The following is a 25,678-nucleotide window of genomic DNA, read 5'->3' as shown; positions in this document are numbered from 1 at the left end:
CCCTGCACTCAAGCTGGATGAGCCCACACTCAATCCGGCAACCTCGGGTTTTTGAACCTGTGTCCTCTGTGTCCCAGTCTAACGCTTTATCCACTGCACCACTGCCTGGTCAGGCCCTTTGTGTATGTCTTAATTCTATTGCATGCTAGACCTTTTGTGTAACAGGGTAGCAGGGACTGAAGTAGATAGTATTTATGCCTGGGAAAGGGCATGCCTTTATCCTATCAGGTCATTAGTGTGGACTGTTGGTTAACCTAGTGGGAAATTGAGCTGCTGCCACCTTGGGCTAGCACAGGGCCTGGAGCACTGGCAGGTTCTACTCAGTGTTCCTGCTCAGACTTAGCATCCAGGAGGCCCTGGTGCCTCTCTCTCCTGGCTGCGTGAATGGAGTGGGGAGTGGGAATCTTTCTCCGGTACTCTTCACCTCCTAGCCTATCTCCAGTTGTAAGCCACTGTTGTTACTCGGTCCAGGCTAATGGCAGGGAGCAGGAAGACCTATCAGGGTTTTCTTGAGGTTTCTCAGTTCTCTTATTGTAGCCCTAGTTTTGGGCAGGCCTTTTGTTCCTTAGCATCATGGGTGGGACTCTCTCAGATGTGCTTCTGTCAGAGAGTTCCTGATGGGAGACCCTGGTTCTTTCCAACCTCTGTGCACTGAGCATGTTGGGTTTGGTTTGAACATTGCTGGGAAAGGAGCCAGCAAAAGCTGCCAGCACTTTTTTGTTAGAATTGAGCACTCTACAGAGTGATCTTTGAAGATATTAGCGCTGACCCCCCCCCCCCCCAGGCCTTCTGGTGCACATCATGGCCCTCAGGTCAAATGTATTGAGTTCTACAGCCTCTGGCCTCTCGCCCTGACCTTCCCATCAGTTCTTTATTTAAGTCTCATCTGTATCCCTGGCCCCAGAGCACCAGTTTCGAGGGCAGATGTCTTGCTGTGCATTGCTAGTGATGAAAAGGTGCATGGCACACGGTAGGGGCTCACCTCCTGCCTTGAATGGACGAGGAATGAGTGCGAGCCTGGAAAGCCTTTACCTCCCCCACTTTCCAGCAGGTGAACTCCTGCCCAGCCTCCAAGTTCACGCACAGAAGTCACACAGAAGCCTTTCTGGGGACTCCCCAGGTTTGGGGCGGGGCCTCTCTCCTGTGTCCTAACCGTGGCACAGCTCTTGCAGTGTTCATATAACTGCTTGTACCTCTGCTCCCTCCTCCCGGGCCCCCAGGGCAGGGACCTGCTAGCCAGACTCGTCCCACCAATCCCTGGGCAGACGACTTGGCGAGCCTGCAGGGGCCTTTGCTGCACCAGTTGGGCACCCCAGCTTTGGGCTGATTCTGCCTGTGCGTGTTGAGTTAAAAATTTAAGGCCTCTTTTCTTGTTTTAGGAAAAGTGAACCAGCACATCCCCCTCAGTGGATATAAGAGGACTGGGGCTGGAAGCATGTGGTGTGTCCTACGAGGATGGAGGCAAGGGCACCTGAGCCCTTGGGGAGCCCAGTGGCAGTGGTGGCCCCCAAGCATCCGTGCTCTGGCCAGTGTGGCCTCCAGGAGTGGGGACGAATACAGCCACGTGGTGGTGGGGGCCGGCTCCGCGGGCTGTGTGCTGGCTGGACGGCTCACTGAGGACCCTGATAAGCATGTGCTGCTGTTGGAGGCCGGGCCCAAGGACACGTATGCAGGGAGCAAGCGGCTCTTGTGGAAGATCCACATGCCTGCAGCCCTCGTGGCCAACCTGTGTGATGACAGGTTCAACTGGTACTACCACACCGAGCCGCAGGCCGGCCTGGATGGCCGTGTGCTGTACTGGCCACGTGGCCGGGTCTGGGGAGGTTCCTCGTCTCTCAATGCCATGGTCTACATCCGCGGGCACGCCGACGACTACAACCGCTGGCACCAACAAGGCGCCACGGACTGGGACTACGCACACTGCCTGCCCTACTTCCGCAAGGCACAGTGCCATGAGCTGGGTGCCAACAGGTACCGTGGCGGCGAAGGCCCGCTGCATGTGTCGCGGGGCAAGACGAACCACCCGCTGCACCGGGCGTTCCTGGAGGCAGCACAGCAGGCCGGCTACCCCCGCACCCAGGACATGAATGGCTTCCAGCAAGAAGGCTTCGGCTGGATGGATATGACCATCCACAAAGGTAGCATAAGGTGCCCATCCCCTATCTCCCTGGTTCTTCCTCTAGGAAAAAAAAGTACTATTACAGCCCCATTTCTCCTACTCCCATCATGGTCTGTGAGTGTGAATAAATGGGCCGGTAGGAGACTGAGGGGGTGTGACATCCTGTTTCCCCACAAAATAACCTGTCAGTAAGAAATGATATGGGGATAGGGACACCTTGGGCATTCTCTGCGTCTCTGGCCCCTGAGGGTGTGGATAATGGTAAGTCACCTCTCTGGCTCTAGAGAGGTGACTCTCTAGAAAGTTATAGATGGGGAAACTGAGGCACAGAACATTGGGGTGGGGCCCAGGTAGACATGGATTTCAGCTGGACGGGGTCTTTTGGTCTCAGCCTTACTTGGCTGGCAGAGCCTGCACAGTCAGGGGAGGGAGAAATTCCCTCTCCAGCCCCCTCCCCTGTGTGCAGGTGGCAGGGGAGGGGCTGTGCCTGAAACCCTCGCTCCACCCTGCAGGCAAGCGCTGGAGCACAGCCTGTGCGTACCTGCACCCGGCCCTGAGCCGCCCCAACCTCAAAGCCGAGGCCCGGACGTTTGTGAGCAGGGTGCTGTTTGAAGGCACCCGCGCAGTGGGCGTGGAGTACATCAAGAATGGCCAGAGCCACAGGGTGAGCTTATTACCCCCGGCCTGGGCAGCTCAGATGGCAGGAAGGGAGTGGACAGTAATCATGCTCTTGTCTCCATCAGCACTGTGATGAGGAGTGAGCAGGTGGCAGTGGCCTGAAAGATTGTGCCCAGGGCTTTGCCAGAGGGTGGCCTGGCAGAGGTGAGGAAATCCCGTCTAGCCACCTGCAAAGAGCCTGTTGTGCCCTGGAATAAGTGCCCGTGTGAGCCTGTCTGCCACTCCCCACCTCAGAGCTGTCCCCAGCACCTTCCACGCTTTTCCAGAAGTGGATAGGTTTCCCTAGAGGTTTTTAAAACCATAACTGGGGTCCTATTCCGTATTTCTGCATTGTGCTGTTTCCCACTCAGTATTGAGTCGGGATTGTTCCTCATCCCATGTGAAGACCTGGCCGCTGCTGGCTTTACTGAAGCCGCTCGTCTGAGTGCAGTTTCTCGTTTACGTCCCACAGCCCTGTGTTTAAGACCATCATTACTATTGGGCCATTGCAGAGTATTTCAGAGTATGAACCAGACTTTATTTATGATCGTAGACTGTAGCTGAACGTGTGGGTAGCTTTCACATAGCACCCGAGCATTGTCTTCCCACGGGGACGTCCTGCCAAGGCCATGTTCTCAGGGTCCTGTCTGCCTCCCCCAGGCCTATGCCAGTGAGGAGGTGATTCTGAGTGGAGGGGCCATCAACTCTCCGCAGCTGCTCATGCTCTCGGGTGTCGGCAATGCAGATGACCTCAGGAACCTGGGCATCCCCGTGGTGTGCCACCTTCCGGGTGAGTTCCCTTCTCCACGGCTCCCAGAGGGTGTGTCTGCTAAATAAAATAGTTTACTGTATTTTATCAGCATGGAGTGGGGAGGGCACAGGAGTCAATGTTCCTCAGAACTATCATATTTTTCTTATGAGCCTGAAGGTCCCCATGCCTCACAAGACACTTCTGCCCCTCCCCCAGGCATCCCAAGTCTTTGTGTTGTTTTCCTCCCTTCCTTAAGAACCCTATCCCACTGAGAGGCGAGGCCCCTCTGACAGGGAGCATCCGCTCGCTCGCTCGTGGAGCCTGCTGGGCCAGGCTCGGCCGGGCACCAGGGCAGCTCTGTGGTGAGAGGTGTCAGGCCTTTGTGTTTTCCATCCTTGGGGCTCACCAGTTGCTCTGAGGCTAGAGATGCCAACTCAGTGCCCCTGAGTATGCTTTGCTTTGCATTTTAAGACAGTTCTTCAGGCCTGACATTTATTTTATAAACTGTCTTTGGTGCCCTTTGGGGCCTGTCCCTTTTGCCCTCTCTTACGCCCCAAGCTCCCAGAGGCCGGGTCTTTTCTGCATTGAGGCTCCATCATGAGTGGTCTGGGAAAGCACTGGTCCATGACACCGACCTGCCCAGCGTCCCCTTGAGCTTGGATGATCTCTTGCAGGATCTACACAGCATGATGGACCCTGCTCCCGCCTTCCCCCGGCCAGGGTTAAGGGTGGGACTGCTAGCCATTCAGTGGCAGCTTACTGAGCAGTACCTGATGCACACATGGGCCCTGCCTCATGGAAGGTACTGCTCAGCAGGAAGGCGCCTGGTGGTTACAGGTGCTGCCCTGGGAGTGAGCAACAAGGACAGGTAGCTTTAGCAACATCTGCAAGGGCTGGACTTGGCGGGGAGTGCAGGATGGTGTCCCTGGGAGGTGACCTCCAAGCTGTGACCTAGGAACTGAGTGGGAGTTGGCATGGCAGATAAGTGGATAGGGGAGAAGTTCTCAAAACCAGGAGAGGTCAGCTAAACTCCCCTTGGTAGCCATTTTTCCTCCCCACTCACTCCTGTTTCAGGCGTTGGCCAGAACCTGCAAGACCACCTGGAGATATACATCCAGCAGGCATGCACCCGCCCCATCACTCTCCATGCAGCACAGAAGCCCTGGAGGAAGGTCCGGATTGGTCTGGAGTGGCTCTGGAAGTTCACAGGTGGGTGTGCTCATCTGTGACCTTGGTAGAAATGGTCTGTGGGCAGCACAGCCTCCTTCCTGAGGTACCAGGCAAGGGCTCTGGCCCCCGACTGCTGGTTTGAAGCTGAGCTCTGCTATTCACCTCAGCCCTTTGAGCCTCTGCAAAATGTGGTACACAGTTCCTGCCTGTTGGGCAGATGCCTAGGGGCTAGATGCTGCATTTCCTTACAGATAGATGGGGACCGTCCTGTGCCGGACTATAGAGCCAGCATCCATTTCTTAGCATTTTCCATTTGTTTTATAACTTGAGTCTCAGTACCGAGTCTGGCCAGGAAATGGTGCTTTGAAATCCTACTCATCATGTATTTCTTGCACACCTACTGTGTGGTGAATACTAGAGGGTAAGAAGTACCAGAAAGGCAGGTATGCTTGGCAGCTGACACTCCACTGGAGACAATGGGAAGAACCAAGTAAACATGCTAAATTTAATGCAGTGAAAGATCAGGTGGTTAGTGAAATGAGACCATGGTGGCAGGGGATCTGGAAGGCAGGAAGAGTATGTGCAGAGGCCCCTGGACTAGGCACCTAGCGCGCGGGGCCAGGGAGACGGCAGCCCCCGGAGCAGGCGGCGGGGGGGGAGGCTGGCGGGGAGAGGGCTCAGTCACGAGGCTGGCTGGGTGGAAAGGCTGGGCTGCAGGAGGCGCTGAGGGAGGCCACAGCACCGGCACAGAGGCGGAGGGAGCCACCAGGGAAGAGGTGATCTGGGCTTGGACCAAGGCAGGGGTGTGGGAAGCCATGCCAAGTAAATGATTCAAGCTGATTTTGGAACTGAAGTTGATGAGATTTTTCTGATGTGCTGTGTGGTGGGCGATGAGGAGGAGGGCGGAGGCAGGGACAGCTTGGGTCTCTGCCTTTAGTCTTATGTGAAAGGAATGGTGACTGCTAGAGGCTCACAAGGAGCACAGACTGGGCTAGGCTAGGGATGCCCGTGGGACATCATGCCTTACAGTCCAGGCTCCCTGGTGGAGTCAGGGGAGAGGAAGCTCGACATGTAGCTGAAACTGAAAGCTGGGTGAGCCCACTTGGGAGAAAGAGGACAGACAGGAACACTGGGGTCTGAGGTCGGCCCACCTGCCATGCCCTGACTGACTTCTCTTCCAATCCTCAGGGGAGGGAGCCACGGCCCATCTGGAAACAGGTGGGTTCATCCGGAGCCAGCCTGGGGTCCCCCACCCAGACATCCAGTTCCATTTCTTGCCGTCCCAAGTGATTGACCACGGGCGTCTCCCCACCCAGCAGGAGGCTTACCAGGTGAGCAGATAGTCCCGTCTTCCCCAGAGCAGCAGGGCCTTCGGGGTGGGGAGCGCAGAAGCCTGCGCTCTGCTCTGCAGATGCTCAGGGTGTCTGCACGGAGGCAGGCGGTCCACGTGGTGCCTGGAACAGGGAGGCCGGCGCCCAGCTCAGGGCGGGTGCTCCAGGTGCGAGCACTGGGCATGGGTGAATGGCACCAACTGTGCCCGGGGACTGCCAGCTCCTGAAAGTTTTGGACAATCAGGTGTAGAGGCAGGAGTGATTCATCAAGGTGTTTTTTATTCACTGGGGAAGGGTTGGGGGAGTAACGTAAGGTACAGGCAGATGCTAAAATGTATCTGCTTTTAATTGACTTTGGTTAGAGTCCCACACACAGGAAACCCAGGCCCCCTCTGAACTGAGCTGGGGGTTGATGGAAGTGACAGCTCCCTCTGGATTTATCTAGGTGCATGTGGGGACCATGCGGGGCACGAGTGTGGGCTGGCTCAAACTGAGAAGTGCCAACCCTCAGGACCACCCTGTGCTGCAGCCCAACTACTTGTCAACAGGTAATTCACTGGCCACCTTTGAATCCCCCCAGGCCTGGGTCACTGATTGAATGACTGCCTTTACAGGGTTTCCATTTGTGCCTGAGATACAAGTTACTGTCTGTTCTCCCTCTGCCCCATAATTCTAGGCTATAAACTTGCACATACTGCAACACAGTGCCCTGGGTCACGTGAATTAACCCTGGGGCATCATTTTACACAGGAGGAGTGAGTCGCAGCAGCTTTCAAAACAATCTACCAGGAGGTTCGAGGTGACCTGGCTGTGTACACATAGCTCACAGAGCATCTGTCCTATTACTGTGAGCATCCTTTCAAAGCGAATTGTATTCCTGGGCCTGCCTCTTAGCTGCAGCAAAAATGGGCACTTCCCATCAGCAGGCTGTGCCTAGCAAAAACTCACGGGGCACTCACAGCCACACTGGGAAGGAGGCAGGGCATGTCCTCTTTCTCCTCATTTACAGTAAGGAAAGTCAGATCCCCAATTTAAACCTGGGGCCACTGAGGCAAGCTGCATCCATCTAGGATGCTCTGTTTGGGCTTCACTGGACTCTGCTGGATTGCAGTGTCACCGCCTATGTGTAGGTGACAAGCAGCCTGGTGGCTTGGACCACAGAGTTCTGAGCTATCTGCCCTCGGGCAGCTTACTGAGCATCTCCATGCCTAGACTCTTCCAGCCAGGCCAGTATGGTAAGAGAAGTCTCGCCTGTTTCTTCTCCCTGACAGAAACCGATGTTAATGACTTCCGTATGTGTGTGAAGCTGACCAGAGAAATTTTTGCACAGGAAGCCCTGGCACCTTTCCGGGGGAAAGAGCTCCAGCCAGGAAGCCACGTCCAGTCAGATAAAGAAATAGACGCCTTTGTGCGGGCGAAAGCGGACAGCGCCTACCACCCCTCGTGCACCTGTAAAATGGGCCAGCCCTCCGACCCCACTGCCGTGGTGGATCCACAGACCAGGGTGATTGGCGTGGAAAACCTTAGGGTGGTCGATGCCTCCATCATGCCCAGTGTGGTCAGTGGCAACCTGAATGCCCCCACGATCATGATTGCGGAGAAAGCAGCCGACATCATTAGGGGACGGCCTGTACTCTGTGACAAGGACGTCCCTGTGTACAAACCCAGGACCCTGGCCACCCAGCGTTGAGGCAGTCACTTCCCGAGAAGCCCCCTCATGAGCCAAGTGAGCCAGGACAGCCCTTGCACCCAATATTCTTTCCCAAAACCATCCAGAATGCTAGGACTCAGTGGCACAGAACTGGATTAATTTCTTAAGAAATGAGACCAGCACTGGTCAGTGAATCAGGCTCCTTTTCCCCGCATTTCCCATAGGCCCTTTGGAAAGTCCAGCGTCCTGGCAGGGGCCCCTCCTCCCTGCCCCCTGGAGGGACAGCAAAGGGAAAGGGAGGCCATGGTCTTGTACACGGCACTCTCCCACCCAGGGTTCTGACGCCTTCCTCAGCCAGGGTCCAAGTCCTAGTTGGACTTCAGGAAAGGGTTCTCTCCCAGGCCTCCCTCTGAAGGCAAGCCCCTCAAAGAGCAGGCTGCTATGCACAGAGGCCACAAGCTGCCTTCTTTAAGGGGCAGCCTGCGACCAAGAGTCACGCCATAGCTCCAGCATCCCTGTTCAGAGGGAACGCTGCCTGTGGCCTGGAGGGTGAACACAGGCCTTGCCTCTCTCCTCTGCTTCCTGGTCTCACTCCCAGAGTGAGGACCCTGAGGGGCCTGCAGCCTACCTACTTGTCTGATGCTCTGGTTCTTACTAAACACAATCAGCCAACAAGAGGACTTCTGGACCTGGTTCAAGGAGAGACTCTTCACTACTACAAGTTTCATGATTTCACATTTTAAAAGATGTTCCTGTTACCAAGAAACCTGGAACCCAGTGCAAGCCCCACATACCAGACCACTGCTCCATGCCAAAGCGCCAGCCCAGGGAGGCAGCTCCCTCTCCGCCTAGGGAATGAACAACTCGGGGCAGGCGAGGCTGGCTAATTCTTATTCTCCAGATGTCCGTAGGAGCAGACCAGGATGGAGCCATGACTGACAGAGGAAGCAGTCAAGTCAAGCTGTGCTGCCTGAGCCTGTAAAAATGCAATTGAGAGAAATCCATTGTCAAAGATTTGAGTTTGGGTGGGGGGAGGGAGAAAAACCAGACACAAGTACCATTTAAAACAGACAGTTCTGTGATCTTTAAACTTCTTATAATTCAATAATGCAGTCCAGTAATTTATTTTTGAACTGAGATGCCTTATCCAGACAGTTACAAGGTAATGAAAACAAAATGCATTTTGGATTGATTTTTTTTTAACCTATTCAAAGCCACGATCTATGGCAGGGAACAAAAGAATTGCGACATGGAAACCTGCCACACTGGGCCCAGAGTAAGGGAGGGAGAAGAGGGGGACAATCCAGGCTTCTCCCAGTGCCAGAGTGGACTGAGGTGGCTAGGCGGCCCGACGGCCATACTTATGTTTCCAAGACCTTCCAGAAAGGCAGGAAGAAGAAAACCATCACACCCTTCCTTCCCTTAAATCTTACCTGTATCCTGCTTTTATTTTCTGTTCCAAGGGAGGGTAAAGAAAGAAAATTCTAAATCTTTCGAGCGATTAATTTCTCCTAGGGAGGGTTCCCACTTGGTCCACAGCCATCATCCTCTGGGCCTCTGAGACAGCAGTGGGCTTGCTTCTGTGGCTGTGTTGTAAGTTAAGCAAAATAGCATGTCCCCGTACAGCTTGACTGTGGCCCAGCCCAGCCCCACTCCTGCTCACAGGGGCTTGCTTGTTCCTGCGATTGCCTGGTTCAGCCACACACACAGAGGGTTCAGAAGAGAAGACTGTGTCACATATCCAGAACCCACAGAAGTCAGTGGAAAGATGCTGTTGGGGTTCAGACCCAGGACAGAATATGCTGACTAGAAGCAGACCCCCTCAAGCCTGACAGCTGAGAGCGTGGCTGTCTGGGCAGAGTGAGCAGTGACCCATGTCACAACCACTGGGCTGTCTGCAAGGACTACTGCCATGCGGGACCCTTCCAGCTCAGAAAGAGGGCTGTTGTCCACGGAAGCCGAGAGGGGAGAAAAGTGCCCCCTGGAGGTGGAGAGGACGAGCCACAGGCTGCCCGTCCAGAGACCAAGCCAGCACTCAGCCCCTTGAGGAATCTGGCAGACTTTGTCAGTTAAACCCAAGCAAAAGCCTGCAGTACCTAAAAAATGAAACACTACTTTACCACCCCACCTCCCAAATGGTTTAAAAGCTGTGGATGTGCCTAGTGAGGGCGCTGAGCAGCACTGACTCCTTGGAAGAAGCCTGTTTTAGGCTGCTGTCTGCAGAAGGCTCTCCGTCGTAGACAAGGGCCCGAACGTGCAGTTGCAGCAGCAGCCCGCCCACACTGTGACCAGGAAGTGGCGGGTCCCAGCAAGCAGAACTCGGGTGCCTTAACTACAGTCTTTCTGTTTCCAGTGCAGACAGCAAGAATCAATATTTCCATACATTTAAATAGATTCTTCTCTCCAGCCAAACCACATTCCTCTGTCCAAAGGTCACTCCATATTTCCACTGATCAATTTAACAGCATATCTGATACCTAGATCCTTTTCCCTTAAAAAAAATCACCCACACACCCTCCACAGGCCGTCTTGAGACCCAGGCAGTCCTCTCGTACCATCTGTCACCATCCTCAAGACCATGCTCAACTGGTTCTCATGTTGGAAGCAGGGGCTCCAGGCCTGCTCGTTCTTGCCTGCCCTCCAAAGTTCCCAGTAGACAAGGAATATCATTTTAGAGAAGTAAAAACATTTTCAACAAATGAAAGCCTAGCTGGAGTCTGTTTTGAGTTGGGGTAGTCTAGGCAAGAGTTGGAGCTGTGGTGTGACGACAGCTCTGTTGCGAAACACTTCCTAACAAACTGGCCACCCATCACAACGATAAAACTTGTCCGAAAGCAGTCGGCATAGCCACTTACGACTCGGGTGCAGCCAATAAACACAAAGTGCCCTGGTTTCTTTTGCATGTGTGGGCTCAGCAGAAAACTGCACCGAGAGGCTTCCAGGCCTCCGGCTGGTTCTGAAATGTCCTGGACTGGAGCCTGAAGCACCCCTGGCCAAGTCGGGTGGAAATCACAAGGCCCTTGCTAGTTGAGAGTTAGATCGGAGCTGCCATTTCCATTCTGTGATGTTATAAAAAACACAGATGAAAGAAACTAAATGTATTATCCCTGGAGATACAACAAAATAACAGTGTTGTAGGGGGTGGAAGGGGAACCAAAAAGAAAGACATGTAGTCATAAAACTTCCCTAAAACAAAGGGGAAAAAAACAATGCTCTACAACTTCAAATTTTTCTTACAAAGAAAAATTTAATGTTAGGTGAGAGGTTGAACCAGGCTTAAAACAGACAAATATTAGGAGTGGTGCAGCCTATAAAGATGCCGGTTTGTAAGTACTGACTGGAAAACATCATTGCCTGGACCAGAAAAGTTAGTCGTGGCAGGCAGTGTAGACTGGTGATGTTAAGCCACACAGTAAGACCAATACCTAAAAGAGAAACAGTCCAGGGTGATGGTAACAGTGGTTTAGCCCTTTAGGAGAAACAGTGCTCTCTACAGCTGGTATTGAGTTGCCATAGGCATTGAAGGAGCCACAAGGATAAGAAAAAACAGCTACACAGTTACAGAACTGCCCTCACAGTGCCCGCCCCTTCCCCAGCTCTCACTGGCAAATGCCAGCTCTTTGCAAGGGGAGCTCCCAAATAAAGTAAAATTATTACACAATTTTATTCTGAAGAACATTCTACATTTTAATAAAAAAAGAATTTACGTCAGGAAATAGTCATTTACAAACCTTGAAGAGTTTTTTTTGCCTGAATCTGGAGTAAGAATGTCTTAAGAGGTTTGTAAGGTCTTCATAACAAAGTATTGTTATTTACAAAAAAAAAAAAAAAAAGGAAAACAAACATTAACAGGTTGTCTACGTAATATTTAAAAATTTTGAACCAAAATTTGCTACCTGTTTTTCTGCCTGCAGAGAATCCCTGCCAAGGCAACTGGACAAAGTCGGCATAATTCTGTGAACAGAAAAGGAAGCCTTGACGGGTCTACTGATCCAAAAGCAGGCTTTCCTCAGGAAGTACAGCAGGAGTGGGAGTGCATTCTAGGGGAACTTCAGCCCTCATTCAGTTGCATATTAAAGCCCTCAGAGAGGACACAGTACAGCAATGTTTTGTAAAAAAGGCAGCAATACCATTTGTCCAGACCCGACCGGACCTTCTCATTTGCATTCTTTTGTTTCCTCCATCTACCCCCTTCCCCAGCACTTATTTCTTAAGACAAGCAGCCTCAACATTTCCCAGGGGACACGAGCAGAGGGACTTCATTCACCTGCAGAAATGTCCTGTGGGGGCAGTAATCAGCTTGACCTACTCTGTCATGCACTTTTGGGGGGGGGGGAGTGGTTAAAGTAAAACAAAAGACCGTTGCAACCAAGGGTGGAGCAAAAGGTACACTATCAAATCAGAATTCTTGCCCATAGAAAAGACCACAAACCATCATCGCATATAGCCTGTGTAAAGACAGATGTATACTGATTCAAAATATTTTAGAAAAATCTTTGTAGTGTCAAGTTCTGAACTTAAAATTTTACCCCCAAAAGATTTTTACTGCATAAATGAGAATTGGCTCTATTTCTTCTACTTCTGTTGAGTCTGAGTAAAAATACCAGTAATTTCTAGATTTCAGCGGGGGGACTACAATTATTAGGACCCATATTGCTGCTGTTCAAATATGGTACAATAATTACAAAATATAGACCATCTCTTTACAAATACAAATTATAGTATATTACAAGTCATGTACAATAAATCTATAATTTTTAAACAAACTAGCGTATCTAAGTTGACCTGGTTGCGAGTGCATTAGTATTCCAGTTTATGGTTGCCCTTAGTCTGACCGCCAGAAACTGACTGTCTGAGTGATGCTCTCTCATGTAAACTGATGTCACATAACCAAACCTTGCTTATCAGGTCCTGCTTCCCTCTCAGGAACTATATTTCAGAACAGGAACCAATAAGCCTGTTGAAGGGAAGGGTTTAAAAATGGATAAGCAGGGCCCAGTGAATGTCTGATATGCTAGACCGATGGTTGAGGTAATGACACAGGTATGGTGATCATCATCACCTTTAACCTTCACCACCAAGCCTGTGGGCAGGTGTGTATGGGCGAGTGCCCTGGCTGGGCTCTGAACGAGAGGACAGGGCTTGTCCAGCACCTGTCCTCCGTGAGCTGGCCGGACGTGCTGTTTCCCACAGCTGGGGCTCAGCGTGAGCACAGCTGCCCCCCACCAGGTTTATGGCTTCCTTGAGGCATGACATCACTTGTACAAAAGTCTAATTGAATATGGACTTCACACTAGTGCCTAAACTTTCCTAACTATGAGGCACTTTTTTCCTGGCCCTCAGGCGCCCCAGCTGAGGGCAGAGGCAGTCCGCCCCTCCCTGGGGGTTACAGGGTGGTGATGCATATCATCTCATCTGCCAGGTCCTCCTCCTCTCTCCCCGGGTCTGGCTCTTCGTCGCTGTATCCTGTCCCGAAGTCCTGCAGCTCATAGTCCTGCCGGCTTGAGATGGGGCCCACATCCCCGTTAGCCCGGGGATGCACGGTCCCATTAAGCAGGTTGCTGGCTGCACTCTCCATCTCGTCGATGGTTAGGTCACAGGCATCGGCAATTTCGTGTTTTGTCGCCGACACAAATTTTGGGTCCCTTGCATACCGTCCTAAGCCTTCGGATATCAGGACCTGCACAGGAAAAAGGATCCATGGCCTGAATGCATCGTAAGGCTTTGAGGGGGGACAGTGACAGAAGCACTAACTGCATGACCTGCTTCTAGATGGGACTCAGCCAGTCATGTTTGCTGGATCTCACACATGGTAACTAAATGTCAGTGTAAATGGCTTTGTTCTGAAACATCAGGAAACAAAAACTACACATAGCCCAATAAGAATGAAATTCACTGGTAAAGAATCTTCTAGTATAAACTGGTAATAGCTGCAGGAGGGGTAATTTCGGAGACGAGGCTGTGGTGGTGGTGGTTTTATATACGTGCTTTAAGTACCATTCTTGCTTCTAAGAAGTGGGCAGTGTCTGGATTAGAAGCAATGTAGCCTAGCTCAGGACCCTTCCCGCCCTCAGAGCCGCTTCCAGCTCCTGCTCTGGGTGGTTCTCATGGTGCCACCCTGCCCGCCACCCTGCTCTGCCTGTGGCCTGCCCTCCTGTGGTGCATTGGTGAGCCATACTCACTGCCTCCACCAAGCTGTCTGCGCTCCTCTGCTTGTCACTGTTTTTGTTGTGGAAGCTGCTGGGGACAGTCAGGCTGGCTGGGGTGAAAGTCCGATAGGAGATGCCAGGCTCGTCCGTGTACCAGGAGCTGCGGTGCAGCGACGGCAGGCTGCCATTGACCTGGTCTAGGGCCTCCGGCTGCTCCACCTGGATCAGGGGGGTGTAGCACGGTGTCCAGTCCCTGTACGGAGGGGTCGCTGGAGGTGTGGCCCATGACCGGGTTGAGTGGCTCGGTGAGTACTTCTGGGCTTGACTCGAGTCTAGGCCTGCAACAGCCATGATCTGAGGAGAAAGGGGAGGAGGGAGCCCCGAGCTCGTCAGAGATCTGGGCCTTGGGCCCCCCCACAGTGGGCCCGGCATGAGGCTCTGTTTTGCATGGGCAGCCTCGGACAAAGACTGTAAAGGCCCTGAGTAAATTAAGTGAATTGGCAGTAAAAAATTTGGCTTTTCAGCAGACTGTATTTTCTTTTCCCCCAAATCCATACTGCATTTCCTATGACTGTTCCCAAGCAGGAATCAGTTGCTAATTTGTGAAATCACTTCAGAACAACAAAGCATACAGACAAGCTGGGGTATGCCACCCAGCTCACTCTGGGTTAAACATGGAAGTCCTTTCAGGGCAAGCTAATGGTCCCAGCTCTCACAAGGAAATAAACAGCTGTTCTCTTTACTCTAGTGCAGTGGTTCTCAAAGTGTGCGCCAGGGCGCACTGGTGCACCCTAGATGTCTAGGTGTGCCCTACGGTATTCCAGAGAAATATGTGCCTGTTGGGGACCAAAAAACCAACAGGGTATTTGGAGTTTCGATTTTTGGGGGAGAAGTGCGGGGAATTGGCTGTAAACCCCACCTCACTTGCCTGATTAGGTTGCAAAAGGCTGTTAAGCTGTGGTGCTGGATTGTTTACACTATCCCCCATGTTCCCCAGAAAGAGTGGAGGCAAGTTTCTTCTATCCTTTGTTTGGTGTCAAGTTAAAATGATATGTATGGTGGGGGTTTTCTGCACTCAACACAATGCAGAGTAGAAAGAGAGGAGTTCTTCAATGTATTGAGGAGGAAATGAGAGTTTGCCTTTCAAATATATGCCCAAACATTAAAGAAATCGCTAGGACGAATCAGGCTCATGTTTCTCATAAACACAAGAATGAAAAAACACATTCGTGCCGGGACCTGCTGAATTTACTAAATCTTACTAAGAATGAATCTCTATATATAAAAAGATAACTTTTGGTCATTTTTTATTTTTAACTCCTTTATTACGAATTCTAAAAAGCATAACTCAAAAAAATGTAACATAAAAATGTTTTTTTAATGTCAGAATAAATTTAATTTTCTCATATTTATTTTGTTTACCATAAAAGCATGCTTGGACTTTATATATTTTTCTTTAATATTTGACTTAATTATTATAACGTATTTCCCAGAAATTTGTATATAGTGCATCTACAATTATTTGTAGGATTTTAAATGCGCCCCGGCTTCAAAAAGTTTGAGAACCACTGCTCTAGTGCAACATGTCACAGCTTTTGCCCATTCTGAAGCACTGGGTGGGAGAAGCAAGGCTCTGGTGGCACCACAGCAGATCCACCTGGGCATGCTCACTCTGCACAGGGTGACCCTGAGGCCCAGTCTTGTGAGCAGCACGGCCCTGTGTCCAAATCGGAAGCCAAAACTGCCCAAGGGAGGCAGCGCAGACCAGACCTAGGCCTGGCCAGTACAAGCAGCAGAAGGAAGGCATTTTCACACACACACCTGTGGAGACTTCCATGCCTCCTCGGTTGGTGGCATTTGATGGCCTGGGCCTTCCCAGGGCTTGTCCTTCTACATGATAAGGCAGGACAAAAATCAAAATGAATGTAAAAACTGAAAGCAGAAAAGTAAAAGCTAGCAGAGAGACTCGAATACAAAGTCTGAAATTGTGCCCTGGCCAGTTGGCTCAATGGTAGAGCATTGGCCTGGCATGTGGAAGTCCCAGGTTCAATTCCCAGTCAGGGCACACAGGAGAAGTGACCATCTGCTTCTTCACCCCACCCCCCATTCTTGCTAGCTTTCTCCTCTCCTGTAGCCATGGTTTGATTGGTTCAAGCGCATCAGCCCCAGGCACTGAGGATGGCTCTGTGGAGCCTCTGCCTCCAGCACTAAAAATAGCTCAGTTGCGAGCAAGGCTCCGGATGGGCAGAGCACTGACTCCAGACAGAGGTGGTGGAGTGGATCCCGGCCGGGGCGCATGCAGGAGTCTGTCTCTCTGTCTTCCCTTCTTTCAATTTATTTTACTTTTTTATTTTTTAAAGTTTTTAGTGGGGGGTGGGAGAGAAGTGGGAAGCATCGTTGCTTCTTGTATGTGTCTTAACCAGGCAAGCCAAGGACTTTGAATCGGTGAACTCAGTGTTCCAGGCCGATACTTTATCCACTGTGCCACCACAGGTCAGGCCCCTCCTCTCAACTTTAAAAGAAAAATTAATCTGAAACGGCAGGTACTGCTCATGTGCTCAGGACACTCAGGGTGAGGGAGCGACCTGGATGGCTGCTCTGCACATTTACAGACTGGGTGCTAACAGCACAAGGCAGCTCTCTCCGCCTCCCTACCCCTTCCCAACACACACAGCGCGCAGCATCTGGGGTGCTGCTCTTTTCAGAAAGAAAAGCCCGTGTCCTCGAGGCAAAGCCCTGCTGAGTGGGCTCTGGCCCCGCGCTCCCTCCTGTTTATCTGCCCTCACTATGGACAGGTCCTTCTCCCTGGACTTAGTCCCCTTGCAAGGCAGCGTCAGGGGCTCACTCACCCCCATGACCACAGGGCCCTGCCCACAAAGGGCTCTATAAGTGAAGGAACAACCTCTCAGTGAAAATAAGGTGCAGTGCTGATTGTTCAGGTCAGTCAAGTGGCCACCACTCCCAAGGCCATGGATTGCCCTAGGCCGTCTTCAGTGCTGAGGAGAGACTTGGAGCGATGTGCACCCTGGCCGAGAGCCCAGCTTTGGCAACTGGCAGCCTTGGGTTCAAATGCCAACTTGGTCACTCACCTCCGGTGTGAGCTTGGGCATGCCCCTGCCCCCTGATGTTTGCTCTTCCACACAATGGGGTTCGTGATAGGATCTATTTGCAGACTTCTTACACAATGGAACCCCAGTGTGTGTGAAGGTTCTCCCCCCCCCCACCCCCGTGTTGGCAGCCAAGGGGAAAGGGTGTCCTGAGGGTGGGTCCCACACAAGGTGCCCTTTGGGCCATGGGAGCAAGGCCAGGTGGGCCAGCTCACCTGTTGCTGCATCAAGTGCAGAGGCAGGGCCGTGCGATGGGGGAAGGCGGGGGAAGGCAGGACCTCCTCCTGGCTGCTCTGCCGGCGCAGGCACTCGAAGTTGAAGGAGGACCTCCGGTGAGCTGAGAAGGCAAAGCACATGAGCTGCTGGAACCAGCTCTCTGGCAGACCCCAGGCTCCGGGAGTCACAGTGGCCCACCAAGCAGTCAGCAGGTAGCCCAGGAGGAAGCAAGTGGTTCATCCAGAAGAGGCATTAGGTAGTGAGATCTCAGGACTTTTGGAAGGAGGATGAGGAATAAAGCCCAAGTGAGGGATGTTTTTTAAAAGTGCTAGTAGAGTTCTTGTAAATGCCACGCCTGTTCTTGGGGTGGAGCTGAAGTCAGCCAGAGGGCGGCTGTGGTGATGCGAAGCCCCTGCCCCACGTGCTGAGGGGACAAGGCATTTCAGGGGAGAGCACAACCCCACTCTAGACTTACACAAACACTTGCTGGCCACCCCGTTCTCACCTCCCAACCCTCCCAAGTGTCTCTGGGGCCCAGGGTATCTCTCGGGCGCTCCAGGGTCTGTATCTTGGCCTTAAGGCAGGGGTCTCAAACTCAACTCAGCATGTGGGCCGCAGAGCAAGATCACAGCCGTTTGGCAGCCGCACTAGGTCTACAAAAGGCAACTGTTACGCAACACTTTTCAGTGTCACAAAACGACCAGAATGTAGTTAGTGGATTAGTCTGCGGGCCGAACAAAATTGTTTGGCGGGCCGCAAGTTTGAGACCCCTGCCTTAAGGGAAGTGACTTGCCATGTGCCCTATCAGCTCAACCAGGTAATAAGAAAACTTTTGTTGGGGAAGACCCAGCTTCTCTTGCACTGAAGACAAAACAAACAGGAACACCTCTAACTTTAAAGAATGCGGTTGTCCTGTTAGCAGCCACTTAGAATAGAGGCTTATTTATACACAGGTTGAGTGATGACAAGAGATGCAGAGCTTGCGGCTTCACTGGACCCCAGGCTCAGGCGACCCACCTGAATTCAGGGTCCCTGGACACCGGCCAGAGGCCACCCCCTGATAACACCTCCATGGGAAAAAGAAGGCATTTCAGGAGCCCTACTGGTAGTCTGCAAGACAGGGATAGCCAAGTCACCTTAATAGCACCTTTCCAGACCTGCTTTCTTAGCTCGCAGGGCATGCCTAAAACTCCACACCCCTAAATGCTCGTATTGGACACTGTAGACGCCAGCCTGGGGAGGCAGCCCAGGCAACTGGGGCTGCTCACAAAGCTGCAGGAACCGGCCCTGTGAGGGCTCTGCTCCAGAAGTGCATGAAGACGACGCTGGCCACTGCCCCACCGGGAGGAACAAGACAACACTCCTGGTCTCACAGGCTTGACACACACTGTGGGGCATGCAGGAACCTCCTGAGTTGAGTCAGTGGCTGCTGTCCTCCTCAGACAGCCTACCCTCCATGCACCACCCAGGGGCTGAGTTTAACAGAGTTCTAAAGGGGACAGGCCACCCTTGGGAGCACAACCTCTAGGACCCTAGAGGGCATCAGATAGCGGGGTCCCGAGGCTCAGAGCCAGGAAAGGAAAACCACTGCCCCTCTCTTTCGGATAGTGCTTCTCAGGTCTGAAAGTGAGCCCACATATACCCATCATCTCATTTGGGTACAACCATCTCTGCTGGAGGAAGTTATCTTTCTGAAGCTGAGAACACAGGCTGAGGAATTCCATGCTCTCCCTGGCCAAGGTCTGAACCTCCAGGCAGCAAAGCAAATTAAATACATTTTATTTATTTGTTCTTACAAAGACAGAGGGCAGCTGCTCTTGTCCACTCAGGTTCCTCACTTCCCAGAGGCAGCACCTGTGCAGGGCGCCCCGGGCACTAATGCAGCCACCAGAGGGAGGTTTGAGGGGCAGCAGACTCAGGTATGGGCAAGGGCCTCTACCCAGCCTTATCTGCATGTGCGTCATCAACATTAATGAGACCAGAAATGCTCTGTGTGTTTGGGGCTGTGAAATTAAATATTAACCATGGAAATGTGTCTGAGTACACTCCCCAGCAGGGCTGCGACAGCTGGGCAGAGACAGGGGGCCCCAGGTGCCACCCGGCCATAGTTGTTACTGTGCACGGAGCCAGTAGAAACACCAGAAAGTGCATATTCTTTAACCATCATCCAAAGGCCCACATGCCCCAAATCAAACTGCCTGGCCAGGAGCTGGTGGGGCCATTGCTGCATTTATTTCCTGGACCCAAGTTCCTCACTGGGGCTGACCCAGATCTCCTGGCAGTGCCAGTTATGCCATCTGCACAGGATAACCAGAGGGAGCAGCCAGCCCCTGCCCCTGCTCCGCAGGACGGGATCCTGGGCCCCAGGATGGGACGGCCTACCCTCGAGATCACTACCAAGGCCCAAACCTGCCCCCTGAGTAGAGGGCACTGGCAGACCGGAGGCAAAGACGGAGAGGAGGGTGGAGAGGTGAGGGAGGAGACACCTGGTATCGCCTGAGGAGAGGCGGAAACCAAGAACCCCCAGGTACCGCATGCTCAGAGGCGTGGGCCTTGGTAAACAGACTTGGGCTGAGTCTAGCTCCGCACTCAGCGGATCCCTCCTGCCCTGTGGGTAGCTGCCCTGATCCCCAGAGTGGGCCTGACAATAGCAAAGTACATGTCTTGCCCACTTCTCAGGATGGATCCCAGGCTCAAAGGCAATAAAAACTTGCACATATAGCCCTTATCAGATACTCCATGCTATGCAGCATTAGGGCCGCACACTCTCTCCTCTTAGAGAGAGTCCAGAACGGCGCTGAAGTAGTTTGAGCTCAAACACATGAGCTCAAACAGCTAGGGTTGCTACATGGAATATAGATGAGAAAGAAAGGAAAGCCTATAGCATCTCCAACCAAGGGGCTGGCCTTGGGGACTAAGGTCCCCGGCATGGCAGGGCCACATCCATCACCCCCCCCCCCCCCCCGCCCCAGGGCTGGCAGGAGCAGCACCTGTTCTCTGGGGGCTTCACCCCAAACAAAAAATTTGGCCTCACATGTTGGGGTGGGAGGTAGTAAGCGTCTCCTTGGAGATCTCCGGGAATCATAGCAAATGGGCGAATCATCATCATCCAAGAAGCCTTGGGGGTGATGGTAGCCCCGGGGCCGCTCGAAGTCCAAGTTGCTGCCTGGGTATCGGTTGTAGTAGCTGTAGTTTTGCCTGATGGTCCAAAAGGCCAAAAGAGAGAGTAAGGGGCAAGTGAATTCCTAGGTAACAGGCCCTTTCCATCAGATAAATCCACCTCTATAGTCCTCTCTCCACCGCCTTGGGCACAGTAGGACTGAAAACAAGGTAGTCCTCAGCTTCGTGGAAAATTCTAGATGGAAGCTAGGGCTGCTCCTGGAAGGTTCAGAACAGCAGGCCGGTGATGACTGGGATGTTGGTGGTTTTCCCAAACCGGGGCAGCCGCAGACCCAGGTCAGATGTGGATGCCGATCTCCTGCAAGCTTGACTGTCACCTGCTCACTTCCTCCTTGAGAGCCCTTCTCCTGGGTGCCTGCCCTCGGCCAGTTGCTGGGCTGAGAACCAGGGACATGGAGATGCATGAAGCATAGTCCCTGCCACCAGGAGCTCAGCAAAGACCACAGGCACAGAGACGCCTAACACGGCTGGGAAAGGTCAGCACTGGGAGAGAGGGGCCAGGGCCGGCTCCAGGAATCCTGGGGGCTGGGTACTTCCATGTCATTCAGGGCGTGAGAAGCAAAGGCCTGCAGCAGGTCTTCAGGAGACAGTGGAACCAGGCCAGAGAGGTGGGGCAGGGTGTCCAAGTGGTGGGCATGGGGCATGCAATGACTCTGAAGAAGGAATATCAGAATCCATTTGGTCAGAACCGATGGTTCTGGAAGTCAGGCATTGAGGGAGGCTGACGGGCGGAACTGGCGAAGGACAGGGTGAGTGAGGGCCTGGCGGTGACTAGCAATGATTCCCAGCTCAGCTACCAGGAGAGACCCCGCGAAGGACAGGGTGAGTGAGGGCCTGGCGGTGACTAGCAGTGATTCCCAGCTCAGCTGCCAGGAGAGACCCCGCGAAGGACAGGGTGAGTGAGGGCCTGGCGGTGACTAGCAGTGATTCCCAGCTCAGCTGCCAGGAGAGACCCCGCGAAGGACAGGGTGAGTGAGGGCCTGGCGGTGACTAGCAGTGATTCCCAGCTCAGCTGCCAGGAGAGACCCCGCGAAGGACAGGGTGAGTGAGGGCCTGGCGGTGACTAGCAACGATTCCCAGCTCAGCTACCAGGAGAGACCCCGCGAAGGACAGGGTGAGTGAGGGCCTGGCGGTGACTAGCAATGATTCCCAGCTCAGCTGCCAGGAGAGACCCCGCGAAGGACAGGGTGAGTGAGGGCCTGGCGGTGACTAGCAATGATTCCCAGCTCAGCTACCAGAAGAGACCCCACAGCAGAACCACGTCCACATCAGTGGACCACCTGGTCATGGGGAGATGCAACTTACACAGAAGAGGAAGGTAGGTGGCCTGTGTCCCCCAGCACTGCCCATATGTCTCCTAAAGCAAAGTGTCCCTTTTAACCTCAAACATTCTTTCTTTAGGACAGAAGCCTGGAGAGGCACCTCTGCTGAGAGATGCCACTCTAACCTCTTGTCCCCCATCTCCAGGAGAAACCCCTGGATGAGCGTGGGAAATGGGTGCGGTTCACCGAGACCCGCCCAAGCTATGGCTGGCTGAGCTGCCGTGCAGACAGAGCCCGGCTCAGAGTGCTCAGCGTTAGCCAAGTACAAACAGACCTCTCAGAAGATAAGGAAGCCATGGAAACGAGCTAGCCCTCGGGGAGGCAGGCCCCACTCTCACTTCTGGGCCTGAACTAAAAGGCCTCTCCGGAGCCTAGTGGAAACGAGTCAACAGCCCGGAAAGACTGCCTCTACCCTGCGCTCCCTGGTCCTGTTTCCTCTGCTCAGACTCTTCCTCTGGCCTGGAGTCTGCGTTCCTGGTGGGCTTCCCCAGCCAGTCCTGAGTGCCGCTGCAGGCGTCCCGTGGCTTCACGAACAGGCAGAGCACAACGGACAGGCAACAGCCCGGCCTCCCAATGCCAGCCCGAGCCCCAGAGCTCGGGCTCCTCACCTGCTGGAGGTCGGCGAGCTGTCGTCCTCATAGTCCTCCTCGCCACTGAAATACTCTGGCTCCCCCAAGCAGCGGGGCTCCCTAAAGTAACCGTGTATCTCTGGGTCTTCCCGGCAAATAGTTGGGAACTGCTCATCTCCTGAGTCAGACCTGCAGTTGGGAGAGAGGACATGAGCACCTGTGCAGGGGGCAGACACCTCCTGCAGCCGCACCTCCCCATACGGCCAGCATCCTGCCCGATGTGCAGCTGGCTTCCCCCTGTGCACCTGCCTGAAGCAGAACAGGACTGTTAAGGCCTCTGGCAACAGTGGGGATGGTGGTGGTGATGGTGGGGTGTGTGTGTCTGTGTACGTACGTACATACATGCATCAGGAGGGGTTTCTCTCTCAGTACCCTGCATAATGCTGGTTCCAGACCACTATGCCCAGGGGCCATGGGGCCAAAGGAGTAGATGTAATTTGGGAAACAGAGCAAGAGACCTGCAGCGATCAGCACTCCTGCAGAAAAGACTAGCTCCCAGACATGTACTCTGATCCCTGCTCCTTCCTACCTGGGCCCCATGTGACATCAGAGCCTGGAACAAAGGAACTCCCTGACTACAAAGTTCCCACTGCCTCCAACCCGGGAAAGGCGACAGGAGTTCTGGATACTATGTCACAGACACATACTCTCATGCTGACATCTGCCAAGTTTTCCAAGACTTATCCCTGTCCCAGGACTGTCATAACACCTCCCTGAAGCCTGATTGTCCTGGACTGGGTCCTCAGGAAAACAAGCTAGATGCTGTGACATTACTTCTTTCCAGAGAGAGGACTGTGCTCCCTCCACGTTCTTTATTCTCTCCCTGACCTCCTCCAGCTTAAGAGTTCACTGGATATAATTAAATTGGCAGACCTATGCTCCCCATCGCCGACAAAACAACCATCCTGCGCGCCATTCCACCCAGTCCAGTGAACATGGAGGAGGATACACTGCATGCACTGAGGGCAGCATGGGAGGGAAAGAGGAGGGCCCGCCCCTGGTCTTCAGGAGGCTGGGGTCATGCTTTTACCAAGACCCCGCGAGAGGCGCTCCCCAGAAAGCAGCAGCCACTGCCCATCATCACAGGCCCAGGCACTGGTGCACAGCAGGCTCTCCTATGCTGTCCTGAGGTCTGCAGGGGCTAGTCCATGGGCACCTGCCATGTGAGTATCAGTCCTGGGTGGTAACTGTCTATGCAGAAAGAAGCCACTACCTCTGACCCGAGTCCATAGCCCTGAGCTATAATATTGTAGTTGGCTCAAAGGAACTTCTCATCTCTCAGCATTCAGAGAGATCAATTGGTCACACTTATAACACAGTATTTAACATACAAACACAGGCAGTGAGCACATACCTAATGTAAGTTTCATAATAGCGGGTTCTATCCAGGAAAGGCATGATAAGCGAGGGAAGGAGAAGATAAAGTTAATCATTTCCAACAGAATTTAAAATGCAGTTACCAGGCTACTAGCCAGAGTGGGGTTGGCAGACCATAGGTCACAGGACAACCATGAGCTGCCACCTGTTAAGGTGTGGCCCACGAGTTAGGAGTGGTTTTACATTATTAAAGGATTGAGAAACATCAAAGGAAGAAAAATATTTCATCACCTTTGACTATATGAAGTTCACATCTCAATGTCCAAAAATAAAGTTTTATTAGACACAGCCACACCCGTGCATGTACCACACTGTCTGAGGCTGCCTTCTCGCCCCTGCAGCAGAGGTGAGCAGCTGCCAGACTGTGTACAGCTCACAGCCTCACAGAGCTGCCATCGAGCCCTTCACACAAAAGGCTTGCCAACCCATCCCAAAGTACTTTGGCACAATCAGGGAGGGTAGAGTTTGCACCTGCTGCCATTTTAAGGCATATCTCATGCAGCAGGCTATCAAATGGCTGGTGGCCCTTTACCCTTCAGGGTCATCATGTGGCTAGGGCCCGAAGAGGCCATGACCTCATGACATTCACAGGTTCAACTGCAAATGCCTACTGGGAATCTCCTGCACGTGCCAGAGCATGGGTGGGCGGGGGTGGGGGGTGGGGGTGGACACAACATTATCAAGTGAAAAGAAATTTTAAAGGTTACCTTTTAATACTGGACCTTCTTTGAGGCTCATAGTCATGCTTGTGGGAAGAATGATGCCCATTTTCAGACACATGCTCAAGGTTCCCAATGCTGGGCCGCTTTCCAGGGGCAGCTTTGGACATATTGGCATTATTAAGATTGGCATTTGTTGAGCTGGGAACTTGCTTTCCTATGGAATTATGGTTATGATGGTTATGACACACCGAATTTCCTGCTGGAGGAAACAGCGGTTTCTCAGTATCACTTGCAGGTGGAATTGAAGGCCTTTGGACATGCAGGGGACGGTGGGTGGTATTGGTCTGCTGAAGGGAATCTCTCCTATCACTATTAACATGATTGACATGGTTTCCAAGCAGGGCACCATTTCTCTGCAAAATAATGGGAGACAACACCAGGTAATTTAACAAGTATTTGATGCAGGCTAGCTATGTTAGGTAATTTTTTCTACATGAAAAACAAATTCTAGGTAAACTCCGGAGGATCCCTGGAGAACAATCTGAGGGCCTCAACGATCAAGGTGCATGTGTCTACATGACAGCTGGTCCTCCTGAAAGGAGGAAGGTTACCGATTCCTGACCCAGGGAGCAAGCTCTTGGCTATCACTCGAGAGTGCTCTTCCAGTTGCTCCGAGATGAAGTGACTTATACCCAGCAGGGCTGGTTGGCAGGCCCAGCAGTTGAGGTTGGGTACTAGGCAAGCTCCCTGGGCTCTGGGGCTGAGGCTGAAGCCTGGCTGGCAGCTCAAAGAACTGTCCCAGGAAAGAAGGCAGCAGTGCAGGCAAGCAGCTGCCAGAAGCACCCAGGATGCCCATCCACACTGGCCAGTGGCTGTGGCCAGGCTCCCTGGAAGCTGCCGTGTGGGCAGAGAAGCAAGCGCAGGAAGGGCAGGCCTGGCCCTAGAGGAGGTGCCGGTGAATGGGGAGGTCTGCTGGGGACCGGGCATGGTCTGCAAGCCCCCTATGCTCTGGGGCCAGTTTACATTCTCCAGGCTCTCTTGTGGCTCATTAACTGCCCAAACTGGAGCTGTGCCCCACTATTTCCAAGTGGCCAGTGTGTAGCTGTGCGTGGAATAATTACTTTGAATCCATCTTCTTCTTCTTCTCCTTTTGTGTCCTCGGGCTCATCATCTTGCAGATCACATGATATAGCACGCCGGATCTCTGGCCCGATGTCATGCAGTGTCCTTAACCCCGCCTATATCAATGAAAATGGCAAAACAGATTAGGCAGCATGGGTGCCCTGGGCCTGGCCCGGGTCTTGGCTTTGCTCCTGCCTGATTCAGCTGGAAGGGGGGGGGGCGGGGGGGGCGGGGT

The 25,678-nt window shown here is 52.9% G+C and overlaps 2 protein-coding genes across 12 annotated transcripts in view; one reads left to right on the top strand and one right to left on the bottom strand.

Annotated features, from left to right (window-relative positions):
• CHDH (choline dehydrogenase) overlaps positions 1-10,163 on the top strand; it is a 42,792-nt gene extending 32,629 nt beyond the window's left edge. For both annotated transcript variants that reach the window (XM_066352114.1, XM_066352113.1), the window contains exons 2-8: positions 1,380-2,138; positions 2,632-2,783; positions 3,437-3,566; positions 4,602-4,736; positions 5,886-6,028; positions 6,474-6,576; positions 7,300-10,163. In XM_066352114.1, the coding sequence (XP_066208211.1) occupies positions 1,436-2,138; positions 2,632-2,783; positions 3,437-3,566; positions 4,602-4,736; positions 5,886-6,028; positions 6,474-6,576; positions 7,300-7,718 (1,785 nt within the window). In that variant the 5' untranslated portion in view covers positions 1,380-1,435 and the 3' untranslated portion in view covers positions 7,719-10,163. The remainder of the gene's footprint in view (positions 1-1,379; positions 2,139-2,631; positions 2,784-3,436; positions 3,567-4,601; positions 4,737-5,885; positions 6,029-6,473; positions 6,577-7,299) is intronic.
• Positions 10,164-10,296: 133 nt separating this feature from the next.
• Positions 10,297-25,678, bottom strand: part of CACNA1D (calcium voltage-gated channel subunit alpha1 D) — a 355,364-nt gene continuing 339,982 nt past the window's right edge. For 8 of the 10 annotated variants that reach the window (XM_066352103.1, XM_066352111.1, XM_066352110.1 and 5 more), the window contains 8 exons: positions 25,443-25,559; positions 24,367-24,734; positions 23,637-23,663; positions 22,262-22,411; positions 20,186-20,349; positions 17,151-17,272; positions 13,862-14,182; positions 10,297-13,359 (listed from right to left, as the gene is read on the bottom strand). In XM_066352103.1, coding sequence (XP_066208200.1) covers positions 13,066-13,359; positions 13,862-14,182; positions 17,151-17,272; positions 20,186-20,349; positions 22,262-22,411; positions 23,637-23,663; positions 24,367-24,734; positions 25,443-25,559 — 1,563 coding nt within the window. In that variant the 3' untranslated portion in view covers positions 10,297-13,065. The remainder of the gene's footprint in view (positions 13,360-13,861; positions 14,183-17,150; positions 17,273-20,185; positions 20,350-22,261; positions 22,412-23,636; positions 23,664-24,366; positions 24,735-25,442; positions 25,560-25,678) is intronic. The other 2 variants (XM_066352109.1, XM_066352104.1) reach the window with 1 other exon arrangement.

This window comes from Saccopteryx leptura, chromosome 10 (assembly GCF_036850995.1).
Source record: "Saccopteryx leptura isolate mSacLep1 chromosome 10, mSacLep1_pri_phased_curated, whole genome shotgun sequence".
NCBI lineage: Eukaryota > Metazoa > Chordata > Mammalia > Chiroptera > Emballonuridae > Saccopteryx > Saccopteryx leptura.
The sequence above is the reverse complement of the archived record's forward strand: the minus strand, read 5'-3'. Positions and strand labels throughout refer to the sequence as shown.